Source organism: Lampetra planeri, chromosome 4 (assembly GCF_965212315.1).
Source record: "Lampetra planeri chromosome 4, kcLamPlan1.2.h2, whole genome shotgun sequence".
In the NCBI taxonomy this organism is placed as follows: Eukaryota; Metazoa; Chordata; class Hyperoartia; order Petromyzontiformes; family Petromyzontidae; genus Lampetra; species Lampetra planeri.
The window spans coordinates 12,714,344-12,742,332 of record NC_136110.1 but is presented as its reverse complement, the minus strand read 5'-3'; the positions used below and the strand labels follow the sequence as shown (position 1 = coordinate 12,742,332).

At 45.7% G+C, this 27,989-nt stretch overlaps 1 protein-coding gene across 1 annotated transcript; it reads right to left on the bottom strand.

The window, feature by feature from the left end:
• LOC144717710 (aldo-keto reductase family 1 member B1-like) lies at positions 1-27,729 on the bottom strand. The gene is made up of 10 exons (XM_078593294.1): positions 27,475-27,729; positions 25,132-25,299; positions 23,399-23,515; positions 21,926-22,003; positions 20,415-20,531; positions 19,129-19,235; positions 16,206-16,293; positions 13,681-13,764; positions 11,968-12,056; positions 1-652 (listed from the first exon to the last, which is right to left on the bottom strand). The coding sequence occupies exons 1-10, from the start codon at positions 27,550-27,552 to the stop codon at positions 616-618; spliced, it is 963 nt and encodes a 320-aa protein (XP_078449420.1). The 5' UTR covers positions 27,553-27,729; the 3' UTR covers positions 1-615.
• Between the last annotated feature and the right edge of the window lie 260 nt (positions 27,730-27,989).

Below are 27,989 nucleotides of genomic sequence, written 5' to 3'. Positions count from 1 at the left end.
CACAGAAGAGGCCATCAGCCCTTTAATGTCTCCACAAGTCGTAAAGTCACAGTTCAATAGGTGCAAACGCTCCACTGCCACCTATGCGATTGTACCCGGGGGTGTGTGCACATTCAGTCGAATAAGCAGGTGCATGCGTGCAGGTCAGCGCGGATGTGTGTCTAGATTTCTGCGTGCGGGCGTGTGCAGTTGCGAACTGTTGTCTTATATGCAGACGCGTGCAATTGTGTGCATTTAGGTGGGATTTGTGCAACAAGGGGGTTGGTTGCTAATGCTGTGTCATCATCCCAGCGACCTCTGTGATTCTCAGCAGAGGCTAACACTGCAGTCGAGTGATATCACAACTACTTCTGGGCCCTCCCGAGGTAAACAACAACTCGACCGTTAATAAAATAAACATTAGCATTATCAGAAGAGGATTTTGTCTACGTTGGCGTTTATATAATTTATAACAAGACAAATTTATTCATAAGTGAATATGTAACGTTATGTTATCCTTGTAATGCTATTTCCTTTGTAAATGTAAGTATTTAGACGAAGCATATTGTCACGCATTGAAAGCGCTAACACGACAAATGAGAATTTTTTTTGCTGTTGCCGTATGAATTCATTCGTTCAACTGTCAAACGGATAGTTGGGGTGGCCAGAAGCCCTGCAAGACAAAACACAAAAACATCGTATCAGTATTAGTGCATGAGGATTCATATCAGCATTCGGCAAAGTGGGGAAAAATCACCAAATGCACGCAGACCACATTGGAGAGCGTAACGTGTAAAGCAGGGTGGCCAACCTGTAACAGACCGAGAGCTAAAGAGTGCCCAGGATTTCTGCAAAGAGCAAAGTGTATATATGTGTGTATATATTGACAGTTTTCGGCACAGCACGGGAGACATTCTTCACTACTGTGATAGCACGTTCCACGTCATGCCCCTTCAACAGAGCCACGTGTCGGTGGATTAAAGAGACGCATGCTGCTCGGGAGACGCCAGTTGGCCACGGCTGCTCTAAGGGATCAATTCCAATGTTGGAGGCAATGACCACGAAGCACGGATAGTTTCACACGAAGGCATTCCCACCCGATTCTAATCCCCACCCCACGTGAAGGCGAGCTGCCGGGATGGGAGGAAGAGCTGGGGACAGCTTGCAGGGTTGGGACAATATAGTGGAATGGCATCAGGACGTTCGGCAGATTTGTGAAGCCGATGCATAGATCTAGATTGAAAACCAATTTCTTCAGAACTTATTGTTGTTGTGTTTAGTTTGTTATCTTTCCCCCGCACCCCCGATTAGCACGGTTGGCAACATACGGTGCGAAAGATGTTCAACATATATCCATACATAGATGGATTTAGCATCCCAATTCTGACTTTGGTGTTTACAACAGGAGTATGTTTTATTTATTTTTGCTTGTCTTTTCCCACAATTTCATCCCAACTCGGCGTGGCGCCGCGAGACAGAAGCGTCGATTCAGATCTCTTGCAGCGGTGCAGTGCTCCGACCGGTGTCACAGAACGGTGTCCACGGGGAGGGGAATACCACAGAGCACGTGACCTCTGGTCTACACGCAGTAGGGGGCAGCACTTCCCCACTCGGTCTGCCGCCAAGAGGAGCAATGCTCCCATGATCCAGGTTTCTTTTGTTAGATCGCGGAAAGATAAATGTGTCGTTAAACCCGCCACCACCCGACACAGCCAACTAGTAAGGGTTGTCACGTAAACAGAACGTGGCCAATTCGTTACTAGTACAGCACACCGGTGTGTTGGAGAGCAAATACACAACATTTACAATCTGAGTACGACGTTTCGCCAGTAATTACAACTAGCTTCATCGGGCGACAGCCAGATTTGCCTTGATCTAACCCCCCCAAAAAACCTGTATTATGTAAGATATTGGTCGCGCAAGCCTGCGTGCTAAGTAGCAATGCTCGTTGCATAACAGTCGCGCTGATGTATGCTTCATACTGTACCCAGAGCTGGAAGGTATTCAGTGCAGAACCACATTTTATGTAATGGGTTTTTTGTGTCTGCAGAGTAATCGGCGACTTATCAGCTCGCTACATTCGAGAAGTCCGTTTAATTAACAGGTTTGACCACTCCAGTCACCCAGGAGAGAGCTTACAATTATTGTACCAGAACATGAACACGATACTGAGCTTGAAGGGCAAGAATATGAAGAGTGAGTAAATCATAGTAAGCAAACACAGCAGCACTGCAAGAGCGCCTTACATCAACACGGCGGATAAAAAATCAGCGCCAGGTGCTTCATGATTTTTCTCGTATCTGCTCATCAATTGTGGCAGTATATACGAGACTATGAATAGTATATGCAATGTTTGCCAATTCGGGCAATTGCATACTTAAAGGTTTACATGCTGCACTATCAAATAATAACACTACCTGTATTTAAAGCGGATAATTACTCAATGGTTATGTAAATTGTGGCGTATCCAATTATACTCGTGGATGGACAGCGTTGTGGTGGGGGGGGGATTTAAGAAACTTGCTGATTACACTGGTCAACAAAAGAAATTCTGGCTGGACTTTTGCAGCTGTTTTAGACTAATTTCAGGGTGCTGATTCCAAATCTGATCTCAGATTTGCTCTATCACATCATTTTTATGCTAGCGGCATACCCCATTTTCATTGATTTTAACCGAAATTAACTCTGTCACTAATGATTGCAAGTTGTTGCGAGTCAGTGACTGCTTTAGTGTTAAAATATGGTGCTGTATTTTTAGGATAGTGTGTTTATAATATCATTTTATGTAGATATCCACATTTATTTAATATTTTTCTTCTGCAATTTTTATTGAAAATGCAATATTTGATATCTCATAAACCTGATGTGATAGACAAAAAACTGATGCCAGATTTGGAATCAGCACCCCAAAACTACCTTAACACCGTTGGAATACCTTATGCCAGAAAAAGTGTGTTGACCAGTGTTATTTAAGAAACTTTCTGATGTCTTCTTGGTTCTTTCGGTAAAGTCACGTAGAAGGGAAGTAATAAAATAATAAAAATAAAACATAATAAAACAATTCTCACGACGTTTCGGCCACAACGCAAGCAGCCATCCTCAGGCGAAGAATGAAACACCCCAAGCTTGGAGCGTATATTTAAGCTGGGTTAGAGGGGGGGGAGGTGGGAAGAAGAGCGCCTAAACAAAATAATTTGCATATCAAGAGGAATTCAGCATATGGAAAATGCGTAGGAGGTGGGCGGGGGGGGTTCCAAATCAATACTATGCCCGTGCATTATGCAGGATTAGCAGCATCAAAGGGGGGGGGGAAGGGGGGGAGCATTAACAAAGGAAAGGAATGTTAATAGTATGTATCTGTCGTTACTAAACAACCACGTAAAAAACTACAGTATAAACTGCATGACAAACTAAAGTATAAACTACATAGCATCATCAGTAAACTTACTATACTCTACAATAAGCTGAGTTACTAACAGTAAGTAATACATGAAAAATTCTACGTTGTAAAAAATTATATAATATGCTTCCATCTAAACTTTATTCTCTTACATCACACGCGTCTATACCGTACTATATACTTCCATAGGCAAAACCAACATTAAATTACATACTGTATTGCTATAAACCACCCTCTACCTTATACATTTTTAATATAACACTATGTATTATTCTACCCACCCTAATGTGTATCAAAATGGTTTATTACGTCCTTCCAGTGATTGCTAAGCCAGAATCCATCTTCTCGGTTAAAATTGTCTCTGTGTTTGTAAATGTGGATCGCCTCATGTACGAATCTCTCATGATAGCCAGATGGCTTGCAGAGAACCTCTGTCTTGGAGAAGTCAATGTCATGTGAGCCCACTGAGTTGTAACAGTGATCTGCCACGGCTGAGGTGTTTGTCCTACAGTGTTTCAGGTCAGCTTTATGTTCACGGATGCGGTCCGAGACATGTCGTTTGGTTTCCCCAATGTAACTGCTACCACAGAGGCAACTTAGTTTGTAGACACCAGGGTACTGTATGTCTGGAACCACATCTTTTACAGAAGGTACCAGATCACGGATTTTATGTACTGTGTTGAATCGGACCTGGATCTTGTGTTTAATCAGGATTTTGGAGATCTTTTTTGTGACCCCAGCAATGTAGGGTAAGGTGATGGTCTTGAAAGGCTCCTCAACAGGATCCTTCTTGGTGGTTGGAGTGATGGCTTTGCGGATTGTGTAGTCGGAGTAACCATTAGCCTTAAGAGCTTGGCGTACGTGTTTGAGTTCACTGGAAATGTGTTCATGGTCGGAGATGCATTGGGCTCTATGATATAGAGTCTTGATGAGGGAATTCTTCTGGGATGGATGGTGGTGGGAATCCGGTTTTAGATAAGCATCCGTGTGGGTGGCTTTCCTGTAGACAGAGTGGCTCATTGAACCATCAGGTCTCCTTTTGATTAGGACATCCAAAAAGGGTAGCTTGCCATCATTTTCGACTTCCATGGTGAATCTGATGGCTGGGTGTATGGAATTGATATGGTCGAGAAATTGGTCTAGAGCAGGCCGGCCATGTGGCCAGATGACAAAAGTGTCGTCTACGTACCTCTTCCATAAGGTCGGGCGTAGAGTGGCAGTCTGGATGGCGTCCGTCTCAAATTTCTCCATGAAGATGTTGGCTACAACCGGAGATAAGGGGGAGCCCATTGGGGTGCCCTCAATTTGCTTGTAGAAGGTTCCATTCCAGGTGAAGTATGTATTGGTTAAGCAGTGTCTCACCAGGGGGGGTACCCCAGCATTCAGTCCTTGATGAACCAAGTCTTCAATGATTGCGATGGTGTCAGGCACAGGCACCTTGGTGAACAAGGAAACCACATCAAAACTGACAAGCAGGTCGTCTGGGGACAGGGCAATCCCCTTGATTGTTGATACCAGGTCAGTAGAGTTTAGTACTGCAGAGGTGGTTTTTCCAGTGAAAGGCCGTAGGATTTCGGACAAAAAACGAGCCAGTTTGTAAGTCGGGGAGTTGATAGTAGAGACAATGGGACGAAGAGGTGTATCTTCTTTATGTATCTTTGGCAAGCCGTACAATCTTGGTGGCCTGGCTGCAGAAGGTTTCAACGAGAACTGTTTGGTCTGATCAATTAATGCGGTTGAAGCAGAAATGATGTTGTTGGTTTTGGAGACGAGGCTGTTGGTGGGGTCTCTTTTTATTTTTGTATAGCTGCCATCGGTGAGTAGTTCTTGAATTTTGTTGTTGTATTCTATTTTGTCCATGATGACAGTGGCATTGCCTTTGTCGGCTGAGAGGATGACAATGTCATCCCTCTTTTTTAATTGAGCTAATTCAAAACGCTCATCTTTGCTGATGTTGCTAGCTGGCATCTTAGCGTTTTTGAGGGTTACAGAGATTTCCGATCTTGCTACGTCTGCAGCGATGTGACTCAAGCCCTTGAGAGCTACATCTACTCGAGCAATTATATCATTAACTGGTATGTGTCTAGGTGTGACTGCAAAGTTTAGTCCTTTAGCTAAAACGGATTTCAAACCTTCAGAAATAGGACTGTTACTGCGATTAATTACGACTTTGTTAACATCTAGCTTTTCAATGTGTGGGTCCGGTTTCTTGTTTGAGAGGCGGTTGAATTTGGAAATCAAGTTGTCCTTACATGTAGTCGACATAGCGGCAGCTGAAGAGGCAGTCATTTTTTCCACATGTTCCCAATCCGATGTGGACATTGTTGCACTCAAGGATAAGTGTGATTTGTAGAGTGTCTTGTCTAACTGATCTAGTTCGGTGCGCGTAAGTCTGATTTTCTCTGAGATAAGAGCTAAGCTAGTTCTAGACAGAATTCGTTTCGCATTAGAAGAAGTTACAGCAGCAGATGTTAGTGTAAATGCGTTCGGTATTACCTTAGAGTCGCGGCATCTCTTCAGAAAGGTGAGAGACTCGATTAGCTGAGCCTTCTTGTCCCGGAGCTTGTTGAAGGATCTCAAAGTTATGTGGAAACCCTCCCCGTAGAGGCGGTTAAATTTCGATTTAAAGCTTTCGTGACTGCAGGGATTCATCTTCTTGGTTCTTTCGGTAAAGTCACGTAGAAGGGAAGTAATAAAATAATAAAAATAAAACATAATAAAACAATTCTCACGACGTTTCGGCCACAACGCAAGCAGCCATCCTCAGGCGAAGAATGAAACACCCCAAGCTTGGAGCGTATATTTAAGCTGGGTTAGAGGGGGGGGAGGTGGGAAGAAGAGCGCCTAAACAAAATAATTTGCATATCAAGAGGAATTCAGCATATGTAAAATGCGTAGGAGGTGGGCGGGGGGGGTTCCAAATCAATACTATGCCCGTGCATTATGCAGGATTAGCAGCATCAAAGGGGGGGGGGAAGGGGGGGAGCATTAACAAAGGAAAGGAATGTTAATAGTATGTATCTGTCGTTACTAAACAACCACGTAAAAAACTACAGTATAAACTGCATGACAAACTAAAGTATAAACTACATAGCATCATCAGTAAACTTACTATACTCTACAATAAGCTGAGTTACTAACAGTAAGTAATACATGAAAAATTCTACGTTGTAAAAAATTATATAATATGCTTCCATCTAAACTTTATTCTCTTACATCACACGCGTCTATACCGTACTATATACTTCCATAGGCAAAACCAACATTAAATTACATACTGTATTGCTATAAACCACCCTCTACCTTATACATTTTTAATATAACACTATGTATTATTCTACCCACCCTAATGTGTATCAAAATGGTTTATTACGTCCTTCCAGTGATTGCTAAGCCAGAATCCATCTTCTCGGTTAAAATTGTCTCTGTGTTTGTAAATGTGGATCGCCTCATGTACGAATCTCTCATGATAGCCAGATGGCTTGCAGAGAACCTCTGTCTTGGAGAAGTCAATGTCATGTGAGCCCACTGAGTTGTAACAGTGATCTGCCACGGCTGAGGTGTTTGTCCTACAGTGTTTCAGGTCAGCTTTATGTTCACGGATGCGGTCCGAGACATGTCGTTTGGTTTCCCCAATGTAACTGCTACCACAGAGGCAACTTAGTTTGTAGACACCAGGGTACTGTATGTCTGGAACCACATCTTTTACAGAAGGTACCAGATCACGGATTTTATGTACTGTGTTGAATCGGACCTGGATCTTGTGTTTAATCAGGATTTTGGAGATCTTTTTTGTGACCCCAGCAATGTAGGGTAAGGTGATGGTCTTGAAAGGCTCCTCAACAGGATCCTTCTTGGTGGTTGGAGTGATGGCTTTGCGGATTGTGTAGTCGGAGTAACCATTAGCCTTAAGAGCTTGGCGTACGTGTTTGAGTTCACTGGAAATGTGTTCATGGTCGGAGATGCATTGGGCTCTATGATATAGAGTCTTGATGAGGGAATTCTTCTGGGATGGATGGTGGTGGGAATCCGGTTTTAGATAAGCATCCGTGTGGGTGGCTTTCCTGTAGACAGAGTGGCTCATTGAACCATCAGGTCTCCTTTTGATTAGGACATCCAAAAAGGGTAGCTTGCCATCATTTTCGACTTCCATGGTGAATCTGATGGCTGGGTGTATGGAATTGATATGGTCGAGAAATTGGTCTAGAGCAGGCCGGCCATGTGGCCAGATGACAAAAGTGTCGTCTACGTACCTCTTCCATAAGGTCGGGCGTAGAGTGGCAGTCAGACATTGACTTCTCCAAGACAGAGGTTCTCTGCAAGCCATCTGGCTATCATGAGAGATTCGTACATGAGGCGATCCACATTTACAAACACAGAGACAATTTTAACCGAGAAGATGGATTCTGGCTTAGCAATCACTGGAAGGACGTAATAAACCATTTTGATACACATTAGGGTGGGTAGAATAATACATAGTGTTATATTAAAAATGTATAAGGTAGAGGGTGGTTTATAGCAATACAGTATGTAATTTAATGTTGGTTTTGCCTATGGAAGTATATAGTACGGTATAGACGCGTGTGATGTAAGAGAATAAAGTTTAGATGGAAGCATATTATATAATTTTTTACAACGTAGAATTTTTCATGTATTACTTACTGTTAGTAACTCAGCTTATTGTAGAGTATAGTAAGTTTACTGATGATGCTATGTAGTTTATACTTTAGTTTGTCATGCAGTTTATACTGTAGTTTTTTACGTGGTTGTTTAGTAACGACAGATACATACTATTAACATTCCTTTCCTTTGTTAATGCTCCCCCCCTTCCCCCCCCCCTTTGATGCTGCTAATCCTGCATAATGCACGGGCATAGTATTGATTTGGAACCCCCCCCGCCCACCTCCTACGCATTTTCCATATGCTGAATTCCTCTTGATATGCAAATTATTTTGTTTAGGCGCTCTTCTTCCCACCTCCCCCCCCTCTAACCCAGCTTAAATATACGCTCCAAGCGAAAGAACCAAGAAGATGAATCCCTGCAGTCACGAAAGCTTTAAATCGAAATTTAAACTTTCTGATGATTTAAACTGCCGGGGGCGGGAGATTGAACCGGCGACCTCTGGATGGCACAGCACTGTGATTACCATTCCACCCCGGCAGCTTCATGAATTAAATCGCCTGAAGCTTATATAAACTATTATAATAAACTTGATTTATTTTTATTTTACCAGGTAAATGAGTTTTTGTTTAATATAAGCAACCACACTTTCTCGCTGATAAAAAAAAATACACGAAGCGTATGGATGTATACATACTTCCAATATCTCTTTGTACGTCATTTTTACGATGCTTTACGTCACTGTTGTTTAAGTTATTGAAATATATATGCATAACATGTAAGCATACTATATATCGTTTCAGCTGGCTGATTAAAGATATCGGTCACTTTTTCTGTTTGTTGTGATATAAGCATTTGCCCAGGTAGGTGGGAAGGCAAACGGCAACTTCTGATATAAGCACAGCTGCCATTGATCGTCACATCAGGTTTCTAGTGTATTCGTTGAACAGCCTATCTATCGGTGGAGCGGGGCATGGGGTAACCTCAATGGCAGACCAGCAAAATCACAGACAAGCAGTTTCCATGCGACGACTCATGTCCATCAAAAATTGATTACTAGGAAGGTCACGTTGTTTTCCGTGTTATCTGTCTTGTTAGCTACGGCAAGGACAAAATCACGTATTTTGAAACGTGGCAATTCCCTCTCGACGATTTAGCATTGGCTTGAACCTAACGACAGTCTAACAGTAAAGCTTCCTCCGAAACGTTCAGTTTTCACGATCGCGGTTTTTCAGCCCCCCCCCACCCCCTGAGGTGTTTATTCTGGATAAGTTTCAAATAAAAAAAATTTGGATATCATATTAGGATTTTAGGCCCAATTTTCTCAACACGTATATCTCCGGCTTCTCAATCCACATCTCCTACAATGTGCCCCTCTTCACTTCTATGGAGCGCCGTGGTGTTATCGCCCTCGCCTGGTATGCAGGAGGTTGTGGGTTCGATCCCAACACTGACGCCTGCTGTATATTTGGAGTTTGCGTGTCTCTCTCCCTGTGGTCGAGCGGACATTTCTCCGGGTCCTCCGGTTTTCCCTCCACATTTATAATCAACATTCTTTTAAATTTTTTGGCTGCGATAAATTTCCACGTGATAAGCCATTTCGTTCAGCTATCATTTGTGGCCAGGTCGCTTCTGAAAAAAGAGATATTATAGCTCAGTGAGTGTTGCCTGGTAAAATAAAAACAATAGTTTAGCTCCCCCCACTCAACACATCTCCCACGTTGCATTGGGGGTCGTGACACAACCCCCAATGGTAGCGCATTTACCATTTGTTCCAGAGATTCGCAGTTCGAACTTGACAGATCCACTGGTTAATACTGCATGTGTATTAACCGTAAAATGTGCACTGTCTGCTTCACAGTGGGCGTTCAAGATCCCCTGATGTCATTTGAAATGCATACGCCCTTGTATGCTGACGTCACGGTCCAAATTTGCCACATTGTTTTAAAGGTTAATCAACTGGTTATACACGCAACTAAAACTGCTACAGTCTATGGCTGTGAAACATAGCACCTCGGTGATAGCCTTGCACGATGATAATGACGTGAATGGCGAAGGTAACTAAATGATTCCCTGCTCCTCTCGTTCCCCACTCTGCACCCGCCTCCACCTCAGTCGCAGCGATGCAGCGCTCGCTAATGACACGGCCAGAGGGACGCCTCAAGCAAAAGCTGTCATGGCGACGTAGTGTTGGTGAAAGGCCGGCCCACGGAGATGGACATGGCGTGGAGATTTGTCGAGCGAGAGGCAAGAGATCCGTGGAGTGAGAGAGGCAGAGACGTAATGCGGGAGAGGCACGAGGTGCGAGGAGCCATGGCCGCGTCTCTGTGAGGTATCGCTAATGACGTCTAAGCGTTGAGCGAGATAATGCTACCACAGTAGAGACGGGGCACATTGCGGTCTAAAAAAAACCTCGCAACATAAGAAAGAGTTAGCACATGTATGGTGGGGGAAACGTCCCGAGGGATGCTTGGAGCAGAATAAAATTTTATTCTGGCGATGTGAAGCTTTTTGGGGCTTTAAAAAGGTGAGCTAGTTGTGTATAAATGACCGAAACGGACACACTTACTCTAGAGCTATTACATGCCAACACAGTTTGCATAACTTACGTGGTTGTGTACAACATGGGCATATGCACATGTAATGGGAGTGAGTTCAGTGTAAACAATATTCAAATTTGCACAATCACATTAGTCTCATAACACCAATATTCTGTAAACAAACAGTCCATATGTATTACCTAATTTGACAATTATGGGTGACTATTGTACCACAGTAGAATGCAGGAATAATATTACGTAATGTTGATGTTATGTACACCGCAATTTTATTCTAAAGTCACTTCCTAATAAACACAACCTTCACGCATCTTCCCCACCTCTAATACTCGAGTTATGTCCAATTACTCGGATTCTGTATACTGGAATTGACCACACAATTGTGTCATCATTTGATTGAAAGTTAATAACAAAAGAGCCAAGTTCTGAAGCCTGACATAATCAAAGGAGGGCAAGATTTTCTCAATAATCTTGGGATCAAATTTGATAAAATCTCTTGTCACTGGCACCAGTCAGATGGGCTGGTGGAATAATAATCCAAATAATTTATAGTTATTTCAGCGTTGTACCGTGCACTGTATTCTCACGAAGACAGAGAACGACTCGGAGGTACGAGGAGTAAACACAGACGAGTGGGAAGGTAGCAGCAGGTGGAAAATTCCCCCCCACCCCAAGATCTGCGGTCCTCTATATATGAAAGCTTTATCGCCAAATTAATGGGTGTTTACATGTGGAAGGAATCCGGAGAACCCGGAGGCAACCCACGAATGCAAGTGCAGCACGCCGTCACTTACAGATGGAACAGGTGGAGTCCAAATTTGCTGTAGAGATTCTAGCTGGCAAGCTAGAGTAAGGCACCTCCTCGACTTCCACGGGAAAGGGAGTTTTAACAACACTTGGAAGCAAGTCTGGACTGCGGCCGACGTCAAAAATAAACATCTCATACAGCGACCCTACCATCGAAGCTCACGGTTTCGACCTTCCACGCCGCCAATGGTCGACCATCAACCGAATCAGGACCGGGCATGCGGCTGATGTGGCCACATGACGACGCACAAATTGCGCATCAAAGATTCGGCGGCGTGCGAGTGTGCGGCCACGAATCCCAAACCATCGACCGCATCGTAAACACTTCGCCACTGCTGCCGGCTTCACTCCTTTAAAGGAGGAATGGAAGAGATCCACTCTGCGTCTGAACAGATAATCGAGTGGATAACAAGATCTAAAATGTCATCTTGAATCTGCTGCTATTAATTCATACGAAAGAAGAAGAAAACGTGTGTGTGACCCACCAACCCTCACTCCCCCCACAGTGCTGGATTACAGACTGGCGCCACCACCATCCTGGCTGAAAGGGGGCACACGAATGCTTTAGGTATTAAAAGGTGGCCACCGAGGTGCTGTCTTACGTGTCAGCGTCCCAGTCACAGGCTCGCCAGTCCCTCCGCAGGCCTAGCAGCTTCTTCGTGTCCTCCCCGTCCAGCGTGAAGTCAAAGCTCTGAAGCGCAAAGCAAGTGGCAGCAGAAATACGAAGATCAACCATGATTCGGGTCTGTGTAAAAAGGGACATTGTATTTTTTATGGCAAATACGAAATACTACTATGATGCTATCGCACTGTTGCGTAGGTTTTCGCCGCTGAGAGGAATATCTGTCTCGTGTGATTTCTGATTGTACCTCATTTTATTGAGCATGATAGCAATAGCAATGGGAGCTTCGATCGCAGCATGTGGAGCAAAATGTCGGACATCGTGCCGAACAATACGCGACACAACCCGAAAACAAGAGTAAGAGAAGTTGACTTAAGTCTGTGCATATCTATTGCTGGGTAGACAGAGGCATACTAATAGGGGTTTTCCCCTTTTTTCTGGCAACAAAACTGACACCTTTTGCAAGGAGTCATGTTTACATTAACCACAATACTTGCAGTCAAAATTTAAACAAAAAACAATACTCTGATAATGTATGCATTGTCCTTGAAACTGATTGGTCCACACCAGAGACAGCTTTCCAATCAGTCGGGTTCGTAGCGCAGTGCATTAACCCCTCTATACGCCCATGTTTGTGCGCGTGTGTCTGGAGGACTTGGGCCCGATTGATCAGCCAGGCCTGCAGATGGGGATGATGTCACAATGCTGTGGCAGCAGCCCCACGCTGCTCTCTTGCATTGATTGGCTGCTATTTGCGGAGCAGATATGGGTTCCGCCCACTCCTCCCAGCCAATCGGTGCCAAACTACGCTCGCAAGTGGAGTGGCATGACATGAGAGTTTCCACCAGTGGTAAAAAAAAAGTAGGCTCCCTTTGCGTGCAGAGGATGAAAATAATTTCACGGTGAGAGAGACGTGTAACTTTAAAGTTAGGCAGATGGAATGTGGTAGGAATGCATTGTGGAATGTGATCGGTAAGAGGAGGTTGTGATTGGTGAGTCAGGTGCAGAAGATGGAGTAGGAGGGCAGGGACAGGCCCTCGGGTGGGCACGCAGAGGTCGGTAAAATGGAGAAGAGCTAAATACAGATGGCAGTATACTGTAAAAGAGGCCCTTCATGGGGCGTCACGGTGTCCAGGAGATGTTGTCTCCCTCGCCTGGTATACAGGAGGAGGTTGTGGGTTTGATCCCGACCCTGATGACTGCTGCTGCTGTATATTTGGAGTCTGCGTGTCTCTCTACCCGTGGTCGTGTGGATTTTTCTCCGGGTCTTCCGGTTTTTTCCTCCGCATTTATAAACACGCATTTAGAGTATTTGGCTGCTATAAATGTCCACGTGACAAGCCACTTCGTTGAGCTTTCATTTGTTGGCAGATCACTTCTGAAAGAGTTACATAGCTCAGTGGGGCCTTGCCTAGTAAAATAAATAAAGTTTATAGTTTTATAGGCTGCAACAGTGCATGCGTTTAAGAATCTAACAGAAGGAAGAAAGCATTGTTGAGATGTGGTGGCTTCAACAGTATTTGTCACGATGGTATATTGGGCCTGTTTGGGTCTCGTGATTCAATTGGAACAGGGGTATATGTGGATATTGTGAACCTTGTTTCTGATTGTTGCTTGTAAAGGGTATCTCATGAGGGTTATCCCATCACAGATCACAGATGGTGGGGGGTGCATACCCAGGGTGTCAACCCACCTGGGCATTCTGCACAATCCGCGAGGGAGTGACGCTCTTTGGGATCACCACGATGTTTCTTTGAGTGTGGTAACGAAGCAGAACCTGAAAAAGAAAGAACAAAAATGAGTATCCAGAGTAACCACAACTAGTCAGGGTAACCATAACTAGTCAGGGTGACCACAACTAGTCAGGGTAACCAGTTGCGAGTGGCCTGAACCCATCCATGAATTGATGCACGTATGAATGTTTAATGGGAGTTAGTTTGAACATTTGTTGTATTTACGTTGAACTTATTTTGCACCGTATGCAGCCAACCGTGCCAATCGGAGGTAAATTGAATAATCCCACGTGATTTGTTAAAAGAAACATCACCCTATGTGTACTGAGTTTTTGGCCACCCTCTACACTGTCCAATCACTACCCGGGCTCAACGTCGCGTCGCTGACGGGATGTGACGACATCCACTGCTGTCATTGGCTGCTGCGGAGCTTCGTGCTGGTCAGCAGAGGGCAGCACAGCAACATCCATTGAATGGAAACATAAGAAATAGGTTTTACCCTTTCTGGCAATAAAACATGAGGTGTTAAATTTCTAGATCTGAAGTTTTCGTGACTGCAAGGATCCATACTCTTTGTTTTTTTTTTGGTAAAGTCACGTAGGTAAAAAATAAAAGAAAAAAGAAAAACAACTAAATTAAATCACGACGTTTCTGGCGCAACACAAGCGTCCGTCTTCAGGTGGGGACAACGTAGCGAAAGCACAACCGCTTAAGTGTGTCTAAGAGATGGACGCTTGCGTTGCGCCCAAAACGTCGTGATTTAATTTAGTTGTTTTCATTTTTTATTTTATTTTTCACCGACGTGACTTTACCGAAAAAACCAAAGAGTATAGGTGTTAAGATGTTCAAACACCAAATAGATATCTTTAGCAAGGAATCAAGTTCACATTAACCACACGTGCTTGTGGTGAACATGCAAGCACACATGCTCTGGTCATACATGGCAATGTTTTTTAAACTGATTAGCCTACTCCAGAGACGGTCTTCTTTGGGGCTTTGTCTCACCAGTGTCAAGGCCAGAGAACACCAAAAGGCGAAGACGACAAAGACGATGCACTATCAGGGAATTTATTTCCCCATTATACGACGCTACTCCTACGTCTATTTCACTTAATCCCACCATGAGTTATAAGTTTTCTCTACTAATTTTCGGGGGGGGAGGGGGAGGGGTGGGGGCACGTTCGCCAATAAGACATCATCAGTGTGAGAGCCACCACACATTTGAAACCATTGGGGGTTTGACAGCACCACGATGATGATGTTTTTACCATTTGTGTATTGTCGGTGGCCGCACGTCAGGTGCGGCACTAAATGCCATCAGGGGCCGCCAGTGGCCCCGCGGGTCTTGCAATGAAGGACACTGATTTATAACCACGGATGAGAAATTAATTTGTAATTATTATTTCCAGAGCAACTAAAAAAATCAAAGAACGGAACTAAAACATTCAAGAATGGGAGGCGATGTGGATTAGAACTTTATAAAGTACTTTTCCACATTTTTCCCCCCAATGACTTCGTCATCAAGATGATCCCATGAACGACTTCCGAGATCCTTGCAGTGACCTCTCGTCCATACTCGGGGCATCTGTCGTAGAGTTGCTCCTTCTACGACAGCCAAACCAACACATGTTTATAATTCTTAAAGCCAGAATGTTGCGAGATTGTTGTGTATGAAATCAATTGATTGATTTTCTTCATCATTTAACCCTTTCCCGTTGCGAGACGTCTGCAAGTTGCAAGGTGTGGGTGTCCCATTCATCGCTGAATCTCGAAACGCACAAGCGGTTAGCGTTACATTGATTTAGAGAGGCGTAGCACCGTCTTTAAAGACATTGTACTCACCGCAGAGAACTGTAGGGACACGACCACTGCACTCTATGATAGCTGGCGCCAAACTGAGCCACACGCACGGCCGTTTACTTCTGATTCCATTCAGAATCGATTCCGTTCCGATGGCGTAAGCGTATGTAATCGTAACGTCATCAGGACAGGAAAGGGTTAATTCTATGTTTCGTTTAATCTGCTAATCTAGCTCTTGAGGATAAAATAAATCAGATGAAATGTTGCCACATTGTGAAACATCTAATTTAATGTTTTTTTTCTCTACGTGGCCATTGGTAGCCTAGCTGAGACCATCAACTCACTACGCTTGACGTGAACGAAGGCCACTACACTTGAGACTGGTTTGGCTGTCGCGCGGCGGGCGCAGCTCGTGAGAGAGTGCGTTCCTGACCGTGTAACTGACGCATGCGGCACTATTAGAATTTTTTACAACTCCTGCCAAAAGCGATCACTTTCCACGGTGCGTTCTCTGACACAAGGGCAAAACAATGCCGGGATATTTCTGAGAGACTTCCGAATCGATTCTTCATCTCAAAATTCACGATGCAAATACCACAATTTTCGTATAAAAAAAAATCGGCTGTAATTTGGGTTCTGAATCGAGGCTATTCATACAGTGCGTGTATTTCCACGGCCCCGGTACCTGGGCGCTGGTCTTGCCATGTTTGCTACCAATGGCCTCCACGACGGTGTCCTGCAGGAGGCTGCACGGGTCATTCTTCTCGTTCTTACTGCACGCAGCACGCCACACGGCCACACCGCAATAACCACCAAAGTCTGCCACCAAGTGGCGGTGACGTCACCACAGCGATTATGCCAGGCTAGGGCCCCCTTGAGACCCCGTGAACTGTCTCGAAGGCTCGATGGCAGGAGGTCACGGGACAGGCCCAGGTGCCATAGGTTGACCGACTGAGACGACTGGCAGATGCACAACCTGTGCTCCCTATTGTGTCAGACACGGTCACACACACACACAATGACTCCCGTATCGCCTTAACAGACTCTTGAGGCAATTCCTTTTAGTGAGCACCTTTGAAGGCCGGCACGACACACGAGGCGGTGGGTGGCCAACACCACCCCCTTTGTCTCCCTCGTGGCGATGTTTACACATTGCACGAGGTACTCATTTGAGGCTGAGTCGACCTAGGGAGGGCCCAGGACCGGTTCAGATAATCGTCATTGGTGTTGGCTGTGAGCGGGAATCGAACCTGGGTGGCCAGATTCGTAGTGCAGCGCGCTAACCGCTACACTACCGCTCCCCATTCCCCACACTGGGTCACGCACACACGCTTGGCTGGTATTCAGTGGTGGCCGGTGCGTAAATATATTGGTGGGGCACGACACCTCATGGTAGCAGGGCAAGTGGGGAGGAGGAGGGGAAGGAAGGGGGCGGAGGAAGGAGGGTGAGGAAGGGGGGGTGGTGTATGCACTCTGAAATCTCTATACAGGGACTCCTCTACTTACGAACATTCGACTTACAAACTTTCAGAGATGCGAACAAACCTGTCCGTATGTCCAGTTGCCTGTTCGGACTGAGAGGCGTAAGTTCAACCAAACCCAATCGATGAATCATTAGTTCAACTACTGCGCAATAGATGGCGGTGGTGGTATCTACATCTGCAGAACCAGTGTCATCTAGATTTACAGGAGATTATTAAACTTTTAAAGCCATTCCCCCTCTTTCGTGTACACGCCGTACAACATGTTGGAATCGACAGAAGTTGGACTTACGAACAAATCGACTTACGAACAGACTTCTGTAACCTAACTCGTTCCTAAGTAGAGGAGTCCCTGTAATGAGGTAACAACTCACATTAGTCAACGAGGACAATATATATTATAATGTGCGACGTTTTGTGCAATGACCCTACGGTTTTTTTTTACTTTTAAGGCTTTGAAGAAAGGACATTGCCTGAAATGTTGTCTTTTATATACGTTTTATATTTTTGTTTTCATTTTAAGGCAGCAGTGTTACTGTTGAATGTGTTGAGAGTGTTTTATTATTTGTGCTTGTGCACCCCTGCGCCATGGCCGCATCAGCAGCAGCATCACCACATAACCTGTTCGATAATTATGAGCAGGTGAGATTTGTATACATCCAAATAAACCGTGTGAACAGAGCTGCTAGAGCAGGTGAGCAAACTGTAATATTTATATAGAGTACGACAATCTACATCAGGGACTGTGTGTTGTCTTGGTGTGGTCTGGTACTGTGTTTGTTGTTTTTGCAGCCTTGCCCAATTTTTATAAATCGTACTTATACAATAAATACAAGCATTAGTTATTTATATTTAGTAACTTACCATTTGCTTTATTTTGCACTTCTATCGTTTGTTGTATCGTTTACTGGACATCTGTGAAAAAGAGCTTCATAGCTCATCGGATTCCTCCTCCAGTCTAAATCAAGACTCTGAATGTTGCTCTCGACCAGGCACACAATTTCACCTGCCCAATATATCTCTTCATAAAGACACTCGATACCAGATCAAGATGGCTACGGATCTCTGTCCCCCATACTCCTCCTTAACCTCCCTGTTGATTTCGACTCCACTGATCATTCCATCTTACTGGAATGCCCGCACAACTCTGCAGGCATGTCTGGCACAATTCTCTCCCGATTCCACTCTCCCCTTTCAAAAGTGCTACTATGCCTGCATGTCTCTGCAAGGGGTTATCTTCCCACAAACCCACAAGGGATGATCCTCAGCCCGTTTCGTTTCTCATTCTGTCTCCCTCCACTTGACAGAGCGTATTTTCGTCTTTACCAACGACCCTAGTTTCATGCTCATGACCACCAGGCTCCACACATCCATTGATCACAGACTCAACCTCAGGGTCCACTCTCGCATCCTGCCCTGAATGGGTCTCATCTCGGATCGGTTTAAATCTCTTCCAGCTAGACATTGCCAAAACCAAATTCACAAAACCAAAGTCATCTTCGATGGCAAGAAGTCTACTGTGAAAAGAGATTCAAGTTTAAGTGTGCTCCTCCTAACTCTGATATTACGCTGGCAAAAAGTATCCGAAACATGTGTAGTGACATGGAATGGGTCACTATGGTGCATAGCGCTGGTTGCTGGCAGAGAAAGGGATCTGTGGTTGCAGCAGCCCTGTCTGTCAGCAGGTCACGTGATAAGCAGAAAGAGGGATGTAGGGCAAAGGTGATGGGGGGGGGGCACGTGAGGGAAGCCCGGAAACCCACTAGTAGGTTCTAGAAGGGGAGCGTGGCCGGGGCGGAGCAAGGCCACGCCAGGAGGATAAAAGGGGACCCCGAGCAAAGCTTCAGGGCTGTTGCTTGGGAGTGGAATCCTGACGGGCTGCTGGAGTCTTCGTCACCATCTTCACATTCTCGGCGTTGTCAGTCAGGCAGTCTGTGAGCTGTCCTGACTGAAAGTGAAGTAACCCCTTGTACCCTGTGAAGGCTATAATAAATGGAGTGCCTCATAATCCTCGTATCTCTGAGTGTATCACTACACATGGAAAAGGTCTCTTGCAATTTCGAAACCAGACTATGAACAAGCTAAGATGTGAGCAGCTTAAGAGACACCAATTAGGGTAGCACTCACAATTCCCTGTCAGGAGAGCCAAACGGACTGTAGGCTGTCAGCACGACATTGTTCGATTGGCAAAACTCGATCAGTTCGGGCTGCGGCAGGTACGGATGCAACTCCACCTGCACAGGCAATAAAACGCACACGAGTTTGGAAAAATCATGCGTACGCATGGATTCTGCAACACTTTCCACCGTGCGCCTGTCTTCGGCAGCAGTGATGGATCAGTGCAGAAGTCAAAGGGCAGCTGTCAGGCAAAACACGTTGGCATTATTTGCAAATACTAGCACAGTACTTAAAAGCTTTGGTTTGCATCTCCAAGTTTGGGGCCACCCTTTGAACAATTTGGCCAGTCTCCTCAAGGATAAATAGCTCATAGCAAAGGAACTGTATGCTAATGTCAGGAGGGTTCTTGTGACCCCATGCTGCAGATGGACACACGGACATAGAGAGCTGATGCATCAATGCTTTCAACCGGAGTTGGAAATTATTACAAAACAGAGCAGTCTTCAAACACAAACCGTTGACCCTATTGAGCAATGAGAATATTAAGGGTCTGTCCACAAGAGAAAATGTGCATTACGTTACATTGTAAAAAGTCAGAATATTGTACTCGATTTCACAACTTCACTTTACGACTTTAAAAAAGCCAATTGACTTTTGTACCTCTGGGGCTCCAGCTATGACCACGTGATGCCGTATTCCTGTGCCCCCTGGTAACTGGCCTCCAGAAAACATTTCAATGGCTACATCATTCAGAACTGTTGTTGTACTGCATCGGCGGCCACGTGAAATTATCGTAATTGGACTCTGCCAACTTAGGACCAGTCCAGAAAAATATCACATGAACATTGGCTCAGGTCCCTATGTTCAATAAGCAATGAAGGGTCCGTGGGACCCTCAATGTTAATGTCACACCCCCATCTAGGGTTGCCACCTGTCCTGCTTTTCCCAGGATCGTCCTCTTAGTGAAGGTGGCTACGCTGGGAAATCTGTACGTATTCCCAGGACAGTAAAAGTCCTGATTATTGTCAACTACGTAATAATACACCAATCAAGACAATGCATTCACAGGCGGCTGATGGGATGTATTTTGAATGTGGACAGACGAATATGTGAAGGAGAAATGTTGTCCGCCTAATTATTTTGTCATTTACACGTAGTTCTCCCATCTTCTGTAATTGTGATATTTTCTTCTCCCTCCCGGTACGTCCCCGTTGTTTTACACTTCAGGGGTGGCAACGCCGCTCATCACGTGGCGAGTCGTAACTCGCGTTGTATTGACGACTCCTCAGCCTCACCTGGTTCACCGCTGGCTTGATCGTGGCCACTGAGAGCAGCCGCTGCAGCTGCGCAATGTTGAAGTTGGAGACGCCAATGGACTTCACGAGGCCTTCCTTCACAAGCACCTCCATTGCCTGCGCACACCATGACCACCGCCTTCAGCACATGCGCTGTCGACAGCCCACGTGACGCCAGGTTGCTAGATTGTGTGATATCGGAATACTGGATGATTCTGATGAGCTATGAAGCTCTGTTTTACAGATGTCCAGTAGGGGCGGGTCAAAACGTTACAATAGCAAATAACACAAAACACGATAGGAGTGCAAAGTATACAACATTTAAGCAAATCACTAAAAGAAATAAAAATAAACTATTTTTATTTTACCAAGTAAAGCTCACTGAGCTATTCGCTTCTTTTTCAGAAGCGACCTGGCCACAAACTATAGCTCAACGAAGTGGCTTATCACGTGGAAATTTATAGCAGCCAAATAATAATCTAAATATCAGATAGTCTACATCTCTGGCAGAGCAACATGTTGCATATCCAACCATCACATATCTGCCCAGACCAAGAAGGAGCTATATAACTCCATCAGCACAATTCCTGCAGGAATCGCGATTCTTCTATGCGTGATTCCCATATTAAAATCTTCATTGAGATTAACAGTATTCTGGCAGGGGTTTGCCATGAAAAGTGTTTGGATTCTATTGTAGTTATATTGCAAATCCAACTTCGTTCAGCTTTGGCTATGCTTAGCTTAACCAATCATTGGCAAATTTAGCTTGCAAGAATGGGAAGTCAGGTTGATATCACGTAGCCAGAATCATCATTACAAGGCATTGCCGATGCTATGAGTGTGAAATTGCCTCCATTCCACCCATATACCTGCGTGGCATTCAGGCAAGCAGGAAGGGCCCCATGAGGCCTCGACAGCCTAGCAGAGGCCGATCCAGTCACAATCCTTAACCCGCGCCCATCCACCAACATACATATAAAACATATACTCTTCACAGGTTATATCAAGTAAACCCTGCAAGGGATGATGGCCTGTTTCTGTTCTGGTTATTATAATTTAAGTAAAGAGTCCAGATAATTAAAGCAGGGGAAAACACATTCCTGCGGAGAGAGCTGGTAGGAACATTGGGTTGCTCGGTCAATGGCCAGGGTCAACGGCGGCGTGGTGCATTCCGCAAATATGGCCGACTGTGAGGGCGGGTACAAGCCGGCGTGAGTAGGTTAAAGGTTGAGTTTTATAAGGACACCACGGGGTGACCAGCCCCTCCCCACCCAGCCCCACCCCTCCCACCCCCACTCAGCCCCACCCTCCCCACCCAGCCCCTCCCCACCCAGCCCCTCCCCACCCAGCCCCTCCCCACCCAGCCCCTCCCCACCCAGCCCCTCCCCACCCAGCCCCTCCCCACCCAGCCCCTCCCTCCCCACCCAGCCCATCCCTGCACGATGGACGGACACAATAATCCCCTGTGGGTTGGTGGAACCAGTGGGTTCCTACCAGTCATATACCCTCACCTTCCAAGTGTCCACATAATCCACATCTGCTGCCAGAATTTTTCCATCCTTAGTTGGCCAGAGGTCATCACCTTCATTCTGCAGACACAGAAACCAACGTGCAACATCTACTCCACACACGTAAAGCATCACACGGTCCTACGTTGAAACACATGTATCAAACTGTTGGGAAATATCAACCATTTGGCAGCCAGAGGCAGCTGAATACCATAGCAAGTTTTGTACAGAAGCCATCACGAATACGATCATGTATCGGTCAGACATAACAAACACAGTCAAACTTTTGAACGCAAGAATTTGATGTGTGGGTCCAATTTTTTTTACAATATAATTATGAAAATAAATCTCATTTAGCTATAATTTTTCACGTAAAAAGTTAAAAGGTGCAGCCCTGCAATTTCCTGCTCAAGCCACTGCTGGCAATAGGGCCTCCACCACAGGGAGCTATAAAGCTCCTCTAGAGGCGATTTGGGTCTATTCTATGCTGGGCAGACATCTTGAAGGAGGATTCATACTCTTAGGTTTTTCGGTAAAATCACGTAGGTAAAAAATAAAAAAATAATAGAAATAATAATCTGATGACGGAGACTCGTGTTGCTTCCGAAACGTCGTGATTTATTATTTTATTTCTATTATTATTTCTATTATTTATTATTATTTATGTTTTACTTACGTGACTTTACCGAAAAACCTAAGGGTATGAATCTTGAAAGAGGTGGGAGGACTCACATTTGACTCCACCACACACGACATACCAATCGACTTGACTCCAATGTATCCATTTTTACTGCTGAGTGGACAAAGGCAGGGGGATTCAAGTAACTTGCCCCAATTGTTTCAACTTCCGTGCCAGGAGATTGAATTGAACAGGCGGCCGACTGGATTACTCGTGTCCAGCGTGCTGACTATTTGGATCGTTCTTCCTTCTGATGGAACACTCTTCTGATATTAGGAAAACACTGGAGCTTTGCACTTTTAAATCTCGACTGAAAACTCATTTCTTTCTAACTGCTTTTCGTGTTTAGTTTGTTGTCCTTACCCCGCACTTGTGATGAGCACAGTTGGCTATGTACAGGGTGAAAGCAATTCAACATACATACACATTACACCTCAGCAGCACCACTATTCGGCTCAATACCGAGAAGCTACTGGGTATCGGACCAAGTCACAGTGAAGGACAAATAGCACACTTGTTTTTTTTTACGTGAAAAAATTTATGTTACAATAATAACAAAAACGCAGTGAAGATAACGAAATTAAAACATTTCTTTTTTAATTCATGAAAACAGAGAGAGAGAGAGATGCGGTCATATTCGAGAAGGCAACGTTTCACGAATAAAGAACAAATACACCATGGCCACAGTCGCTGAGGCGACCGCACCTCGCCAACGATTTCTACCCTCCGCCAGATACCGCAGCTGCTGCACAGGAGACGCACAGATCCACACCACACTGACGGAGAGAGGTGCTCACCTTAAATGCCATGGGGGAGTGCATCAGAAAGAGGTCCAGGTAGTCAAGCTTCAGGTCCGTCAGGGTCTTCATGAACCCGATCTTCACGTCTGCTGAGGCGTGAAACTTGCCCCAGAGCTGCATAACACGTGCGCACACACAAAGACGAGGATCTCCCATGTAGCCATACAGGCTATTTGGGCAAGTGCTGTTAGCGAGTAGTACCCATGAATGCCAGAATGGAGCATGAGAGCGAAGTGTGGTGTGGCCAGCACTACACTCAGCCACCTTTGTCTTCCCAGTGTGATGTTTACACACCGCACTGGGTGCTCATTTAAGGATGAGTCGACGCAGGGCTGGCCAAGGACTGGTTCAGATAATCGCCACCGATGTTAGCCATGGCCGGTATTAGAATGCAGGCTACCAGGTTTGTAGCGCAGTGCTTGAACCACCAGGCAACCGCTCCACCCCAGAAAACGAAAACAAAGATCCCCCATACAGCCTTAACAGACTGTAGGGGCAAGTGCTGTTAGCGAGCACCTATGAAGGCCGGCACGGCACACAAAGGGGTGGGTGGCCAACACACACCACGCCCGGCCGCCTTTGTCTCCCCAGTGGTGATGTTTACGCATCGCACCAGGTAATCATTTAAGGCTGAGTCGACCTGGGAAGGCTACGCTTCTCCCTGTGAAACCAAATGGCCTCGGCTCAGCTTGCCCCTTGCATAAGTTTAAGATATTATGCTTCAGGGACACAGGACACGAGAAACTGGTTGTTGAACTGGTTCTCTCTGTGTCCCATTACCGGAATGAACCTCTCTCCTCGTGCTGAGCTGGAAGCATGGTAAATGTAAACAAGTGGATTGAATAGTTACTTTAAAACAACTGAAGCGCACTTATATCACTCATTGTGCGAAAGAAGTTCAAAATACACACATTTTGAGAGCAAAACAATTGGCCAATTGTCCTTCTTCTTATTATTACTATTTATGATTCTACTTATTTGCCAAGAAAAACCTCACCGAGACGAAAGACTCTTTTTTTCAGGAGAGGTGCTGCCAAGCTTTTGCAGGAGTGAGGGTTGACCGCTGCCATGTACAATGCTAATTGAGAAATTTGCAGGCACAATTTCTTTAAACGTGGCAAATTTGCACCTTCACCCCGGCACGCAATGGCACCACTCTCGTTAAAGGCGTCACGGGATCCTGAATGCAATGTGGAAGCGTCAGAATTGGGGAGACAAAGGTGGCCTGGCACAGCGTTGACCCCTCACCCCCTCGTGTGCCGTGCCGGCCTAGTGCAGGGACTGTGGTACTTACGAACTTTCGACTTACGAGATGCGAACAAACCTGTCCATATGTCCAGTTGCCTGTTCGGACCGAGATTCGTAAGTTCAACTGCCGCCATCTATGAGTCGATGTTCAACTACCGCGCAATAGATGGCAGTAGTGGCATCTACATCTGCAAAATCTGCAGAACCAGTGGCATCTACATCTACAGGAGATTATAAAACTTTTAAAGCCATCCCCCCTCTTGAGTGTACACGCCATACAACATGTTTGGAATCGACCGGAGTAAAGTTGGACTTGCGAACAAATTGACTAACGAACAGACCTCTGGAACCTAACTCGTTCGTATGTAGAGGTGTCCCTTTATCCACCACGGTTAACACACTCGCGGGATTAATCCTGGGCGGGGCGGCCTCCACGAGAAACGAGGGGGCCACCGGTGCTACCGCCGTGGGCCACACGTCACCTTGCTGACGATGAAGAGCTGCTCCCTCGACGCGACCTTCTTGGCGAGGCAGGAGGCGATGCCGGCCCCGACCTCCGCCTCGTTCTCGTAAACGAAGGCGCCGTCCACGTGGCGGTAGCCGGCAGAGATGGCCGCCTCCACCGCGGCGCGCACCTCTCCTGGCTTGGACTGCACAACAACACGGGAAAGGGAGAGGGGGTCTCCTAATTTCGCCATCCGAATCGCTCAAAAACAAATTGTGCGGTTGGCGATGCCGATGCTGCCCTCGCTGCTGCGTTGGCGCACGATTAACGCCAAATTTAACATTCGTCAAGGCCACCGCAGCCTTAAAATGGGAAAAATATTTAATAGTCGACGTTTTGGGCGAAGGACCCCCTCCATATACTTTGCATTTGTGCGTCATGTCAGAGCTGAAGACTCACTGACATAACTTTACATTTCTAGATATGTTTACATTTGTGCCTATACCGCAGTCTCTTGCAAGTGGGATATGCGACTTTGTAGAGTACTTTACGACGTGACGGTAATTAATAGACGTGGGGTTACCTGTCCGCAGAGGGCAGTGCAGCAGCAAACTGTTGGACTAACTTCCAGTTTCTATGCTCCCCACCTTCCACAACCTGCCCTGCCCACCATGGTGAAGTATGGTCAGACAACGACCCCAGGACCCACCACGGTTGGGAAACCCTCATCCAGAAATGGATGGACACAAGGGCTGTGTGGTGCGTATGTTGAACTTCTTTCGCACCGTACTTAGCCAACCGTGCTAATCGGAGTTGCGGGGGAAGGACAACAAGCTAAGCACAAAAATTAGTTTGAAAGGAATGAGTTTCCAATCCTGATTATGCAGTACGGGCAGTAGAATCCATATCCATCAACTACTAAGGACACTCACGTTCACTCTTTATCAAGTACGGAACAACACAACTATAATCGTACTCTTTTGTTATTGGCCTCTGGGCATCTTGGTCACCGTGCTCGGCAACTGTTATTTAAATAAACATATATTGTATTCGTCAACAATATGGTACGTAATCAGTTTTATTTTAGGTTATATGTTGGAATCATTTCAACTATTTAAATGTAACCCTGCACCATCTGACAGAGTCAATCAAATCAAGTTGTCACGTGGGCAAACATCCCAGTTTATTTATCAGAAAAACTAGCAATGATGAATAGCAAGCATCATTTGCAAAAAGAATGTATCGTTACTTTAACAACACCAAGAAGGTAAGTGTAAACCTTGGCCATGCTACGATTCAGGGTCTGGCATCTCTGCTGCAGAAAAGTGCAGTCTCAAAAAGGAATGGTGTAAATGATAAAACTCGCACCCACCCAACTTTCTGCAGTTAAGAGTGCAAGCGTGATGTCTCCATAAGCTTTGCTTCGTTCAAAAGTGGCACAACGAGTTGTGACGACCACGCGTGCAGGGCCCCATCCCCACGGCAAGCTCAAGTCAACCTTGCACAGCTTAGCACGTAGACTTTCGCGACCAATATTCTCACCATAATAGATTTACTTTCGGTTAGATCGCATGAATATAAATCCGTCGCTAAACCCGCCACCACCCGACACAGCCAATCAGTCAGGTTCTGCACACCTGCGTGTTGGAGAGAAAAACCCACAACCTTTACCATTCGAGTACGACGTTTCGTGGGTTGAACGATACATTCAAACTAGATTCGAAGCTTTCGTGACTGCAGGAATGACTCTTTGATTCTTTCGGTAAAGTCACGTAGAAAGAAATTAAATAATAATAGAATACGACGTTTCTATTGCAACACAAGCAACCGTCATCAGGTAAGAATGACTGAGAAAACAAAGTAAAGTGATAGGTTTTACCCTTTCAACTGGTACAAAAACTGACACTATAAAGGTGTCAGTTTTTGTACCAGTTGAAAGGGTATAAACCTATCACTACTTTGCCACTGGTAAAAGAGGTCTCATAGTGTAAACAAAATAAACTTAGAAATATAATGCAATACAACACAGAGAGTCAGCTAACGCAACAGTCAACACCCCACCTGGTTGATGGCGTTCTTCCAAAGAATGCTAAATTTGAGAGAGACAAAACACAGACACGGAGACACACAGACAGACACACAAGCAGAGAGAGAGACACACAGAGAGACACACAGAGAGAGACACACACAGACACACAGACAGACACACAAGCAGAGAGAGAGACACACAGAGAGACACACAGAGAGAGACACACACAGAGACACACAGACAGACACACAAGCAGAGAGAGACACACACAGAGAGACACACAGAGAGAGACACACACAGAGACACACAGACAGACACACAAGCAGAGAGTGTCTCTCTGTCCATCGGTACCTTCCACGTTCCGAGGCCGAGGAGGGGGATATCCACGCCGCTGCTGAGCCGCGTGACGGCTGTGGTCACGCTGGTCATGGCCACGTAGTGCACAGAGAGAGAGAGATGGGAGAAAGTCAAACTTTACTTATCACTTGTGGAGTAAGTCAAAATCAGCGAGCAACGCTCTGGGTTGGCCTGCTAACAATGAAACACAATTCTCTGAATCATCGCGTCTTCAATGCGAACAACCACGGAACAGCTCCGCCCTGAACCGCGGCTCCACCCTTCACCGCTCCCAAGGGCGGCAGTCGCCGGGTGCTGCTTGCTTAGGGCACTTGACCCAACATCCTGTCAAAGGCTACACGGGGGAGCTTTGGCTTTGTATGACACGCAGCGGTGTGGGGGAGCGGTGGTGCAGCGGTTAGCGCGCCGCGATTCCCGCTCGTGGTCCACCCAACACCGGCGACGATGATCCGAACCGGCTTCCCCTCTAGGAATGAGTAGCTGTTTGCGGTGTGTAGTCAGCATCGGGG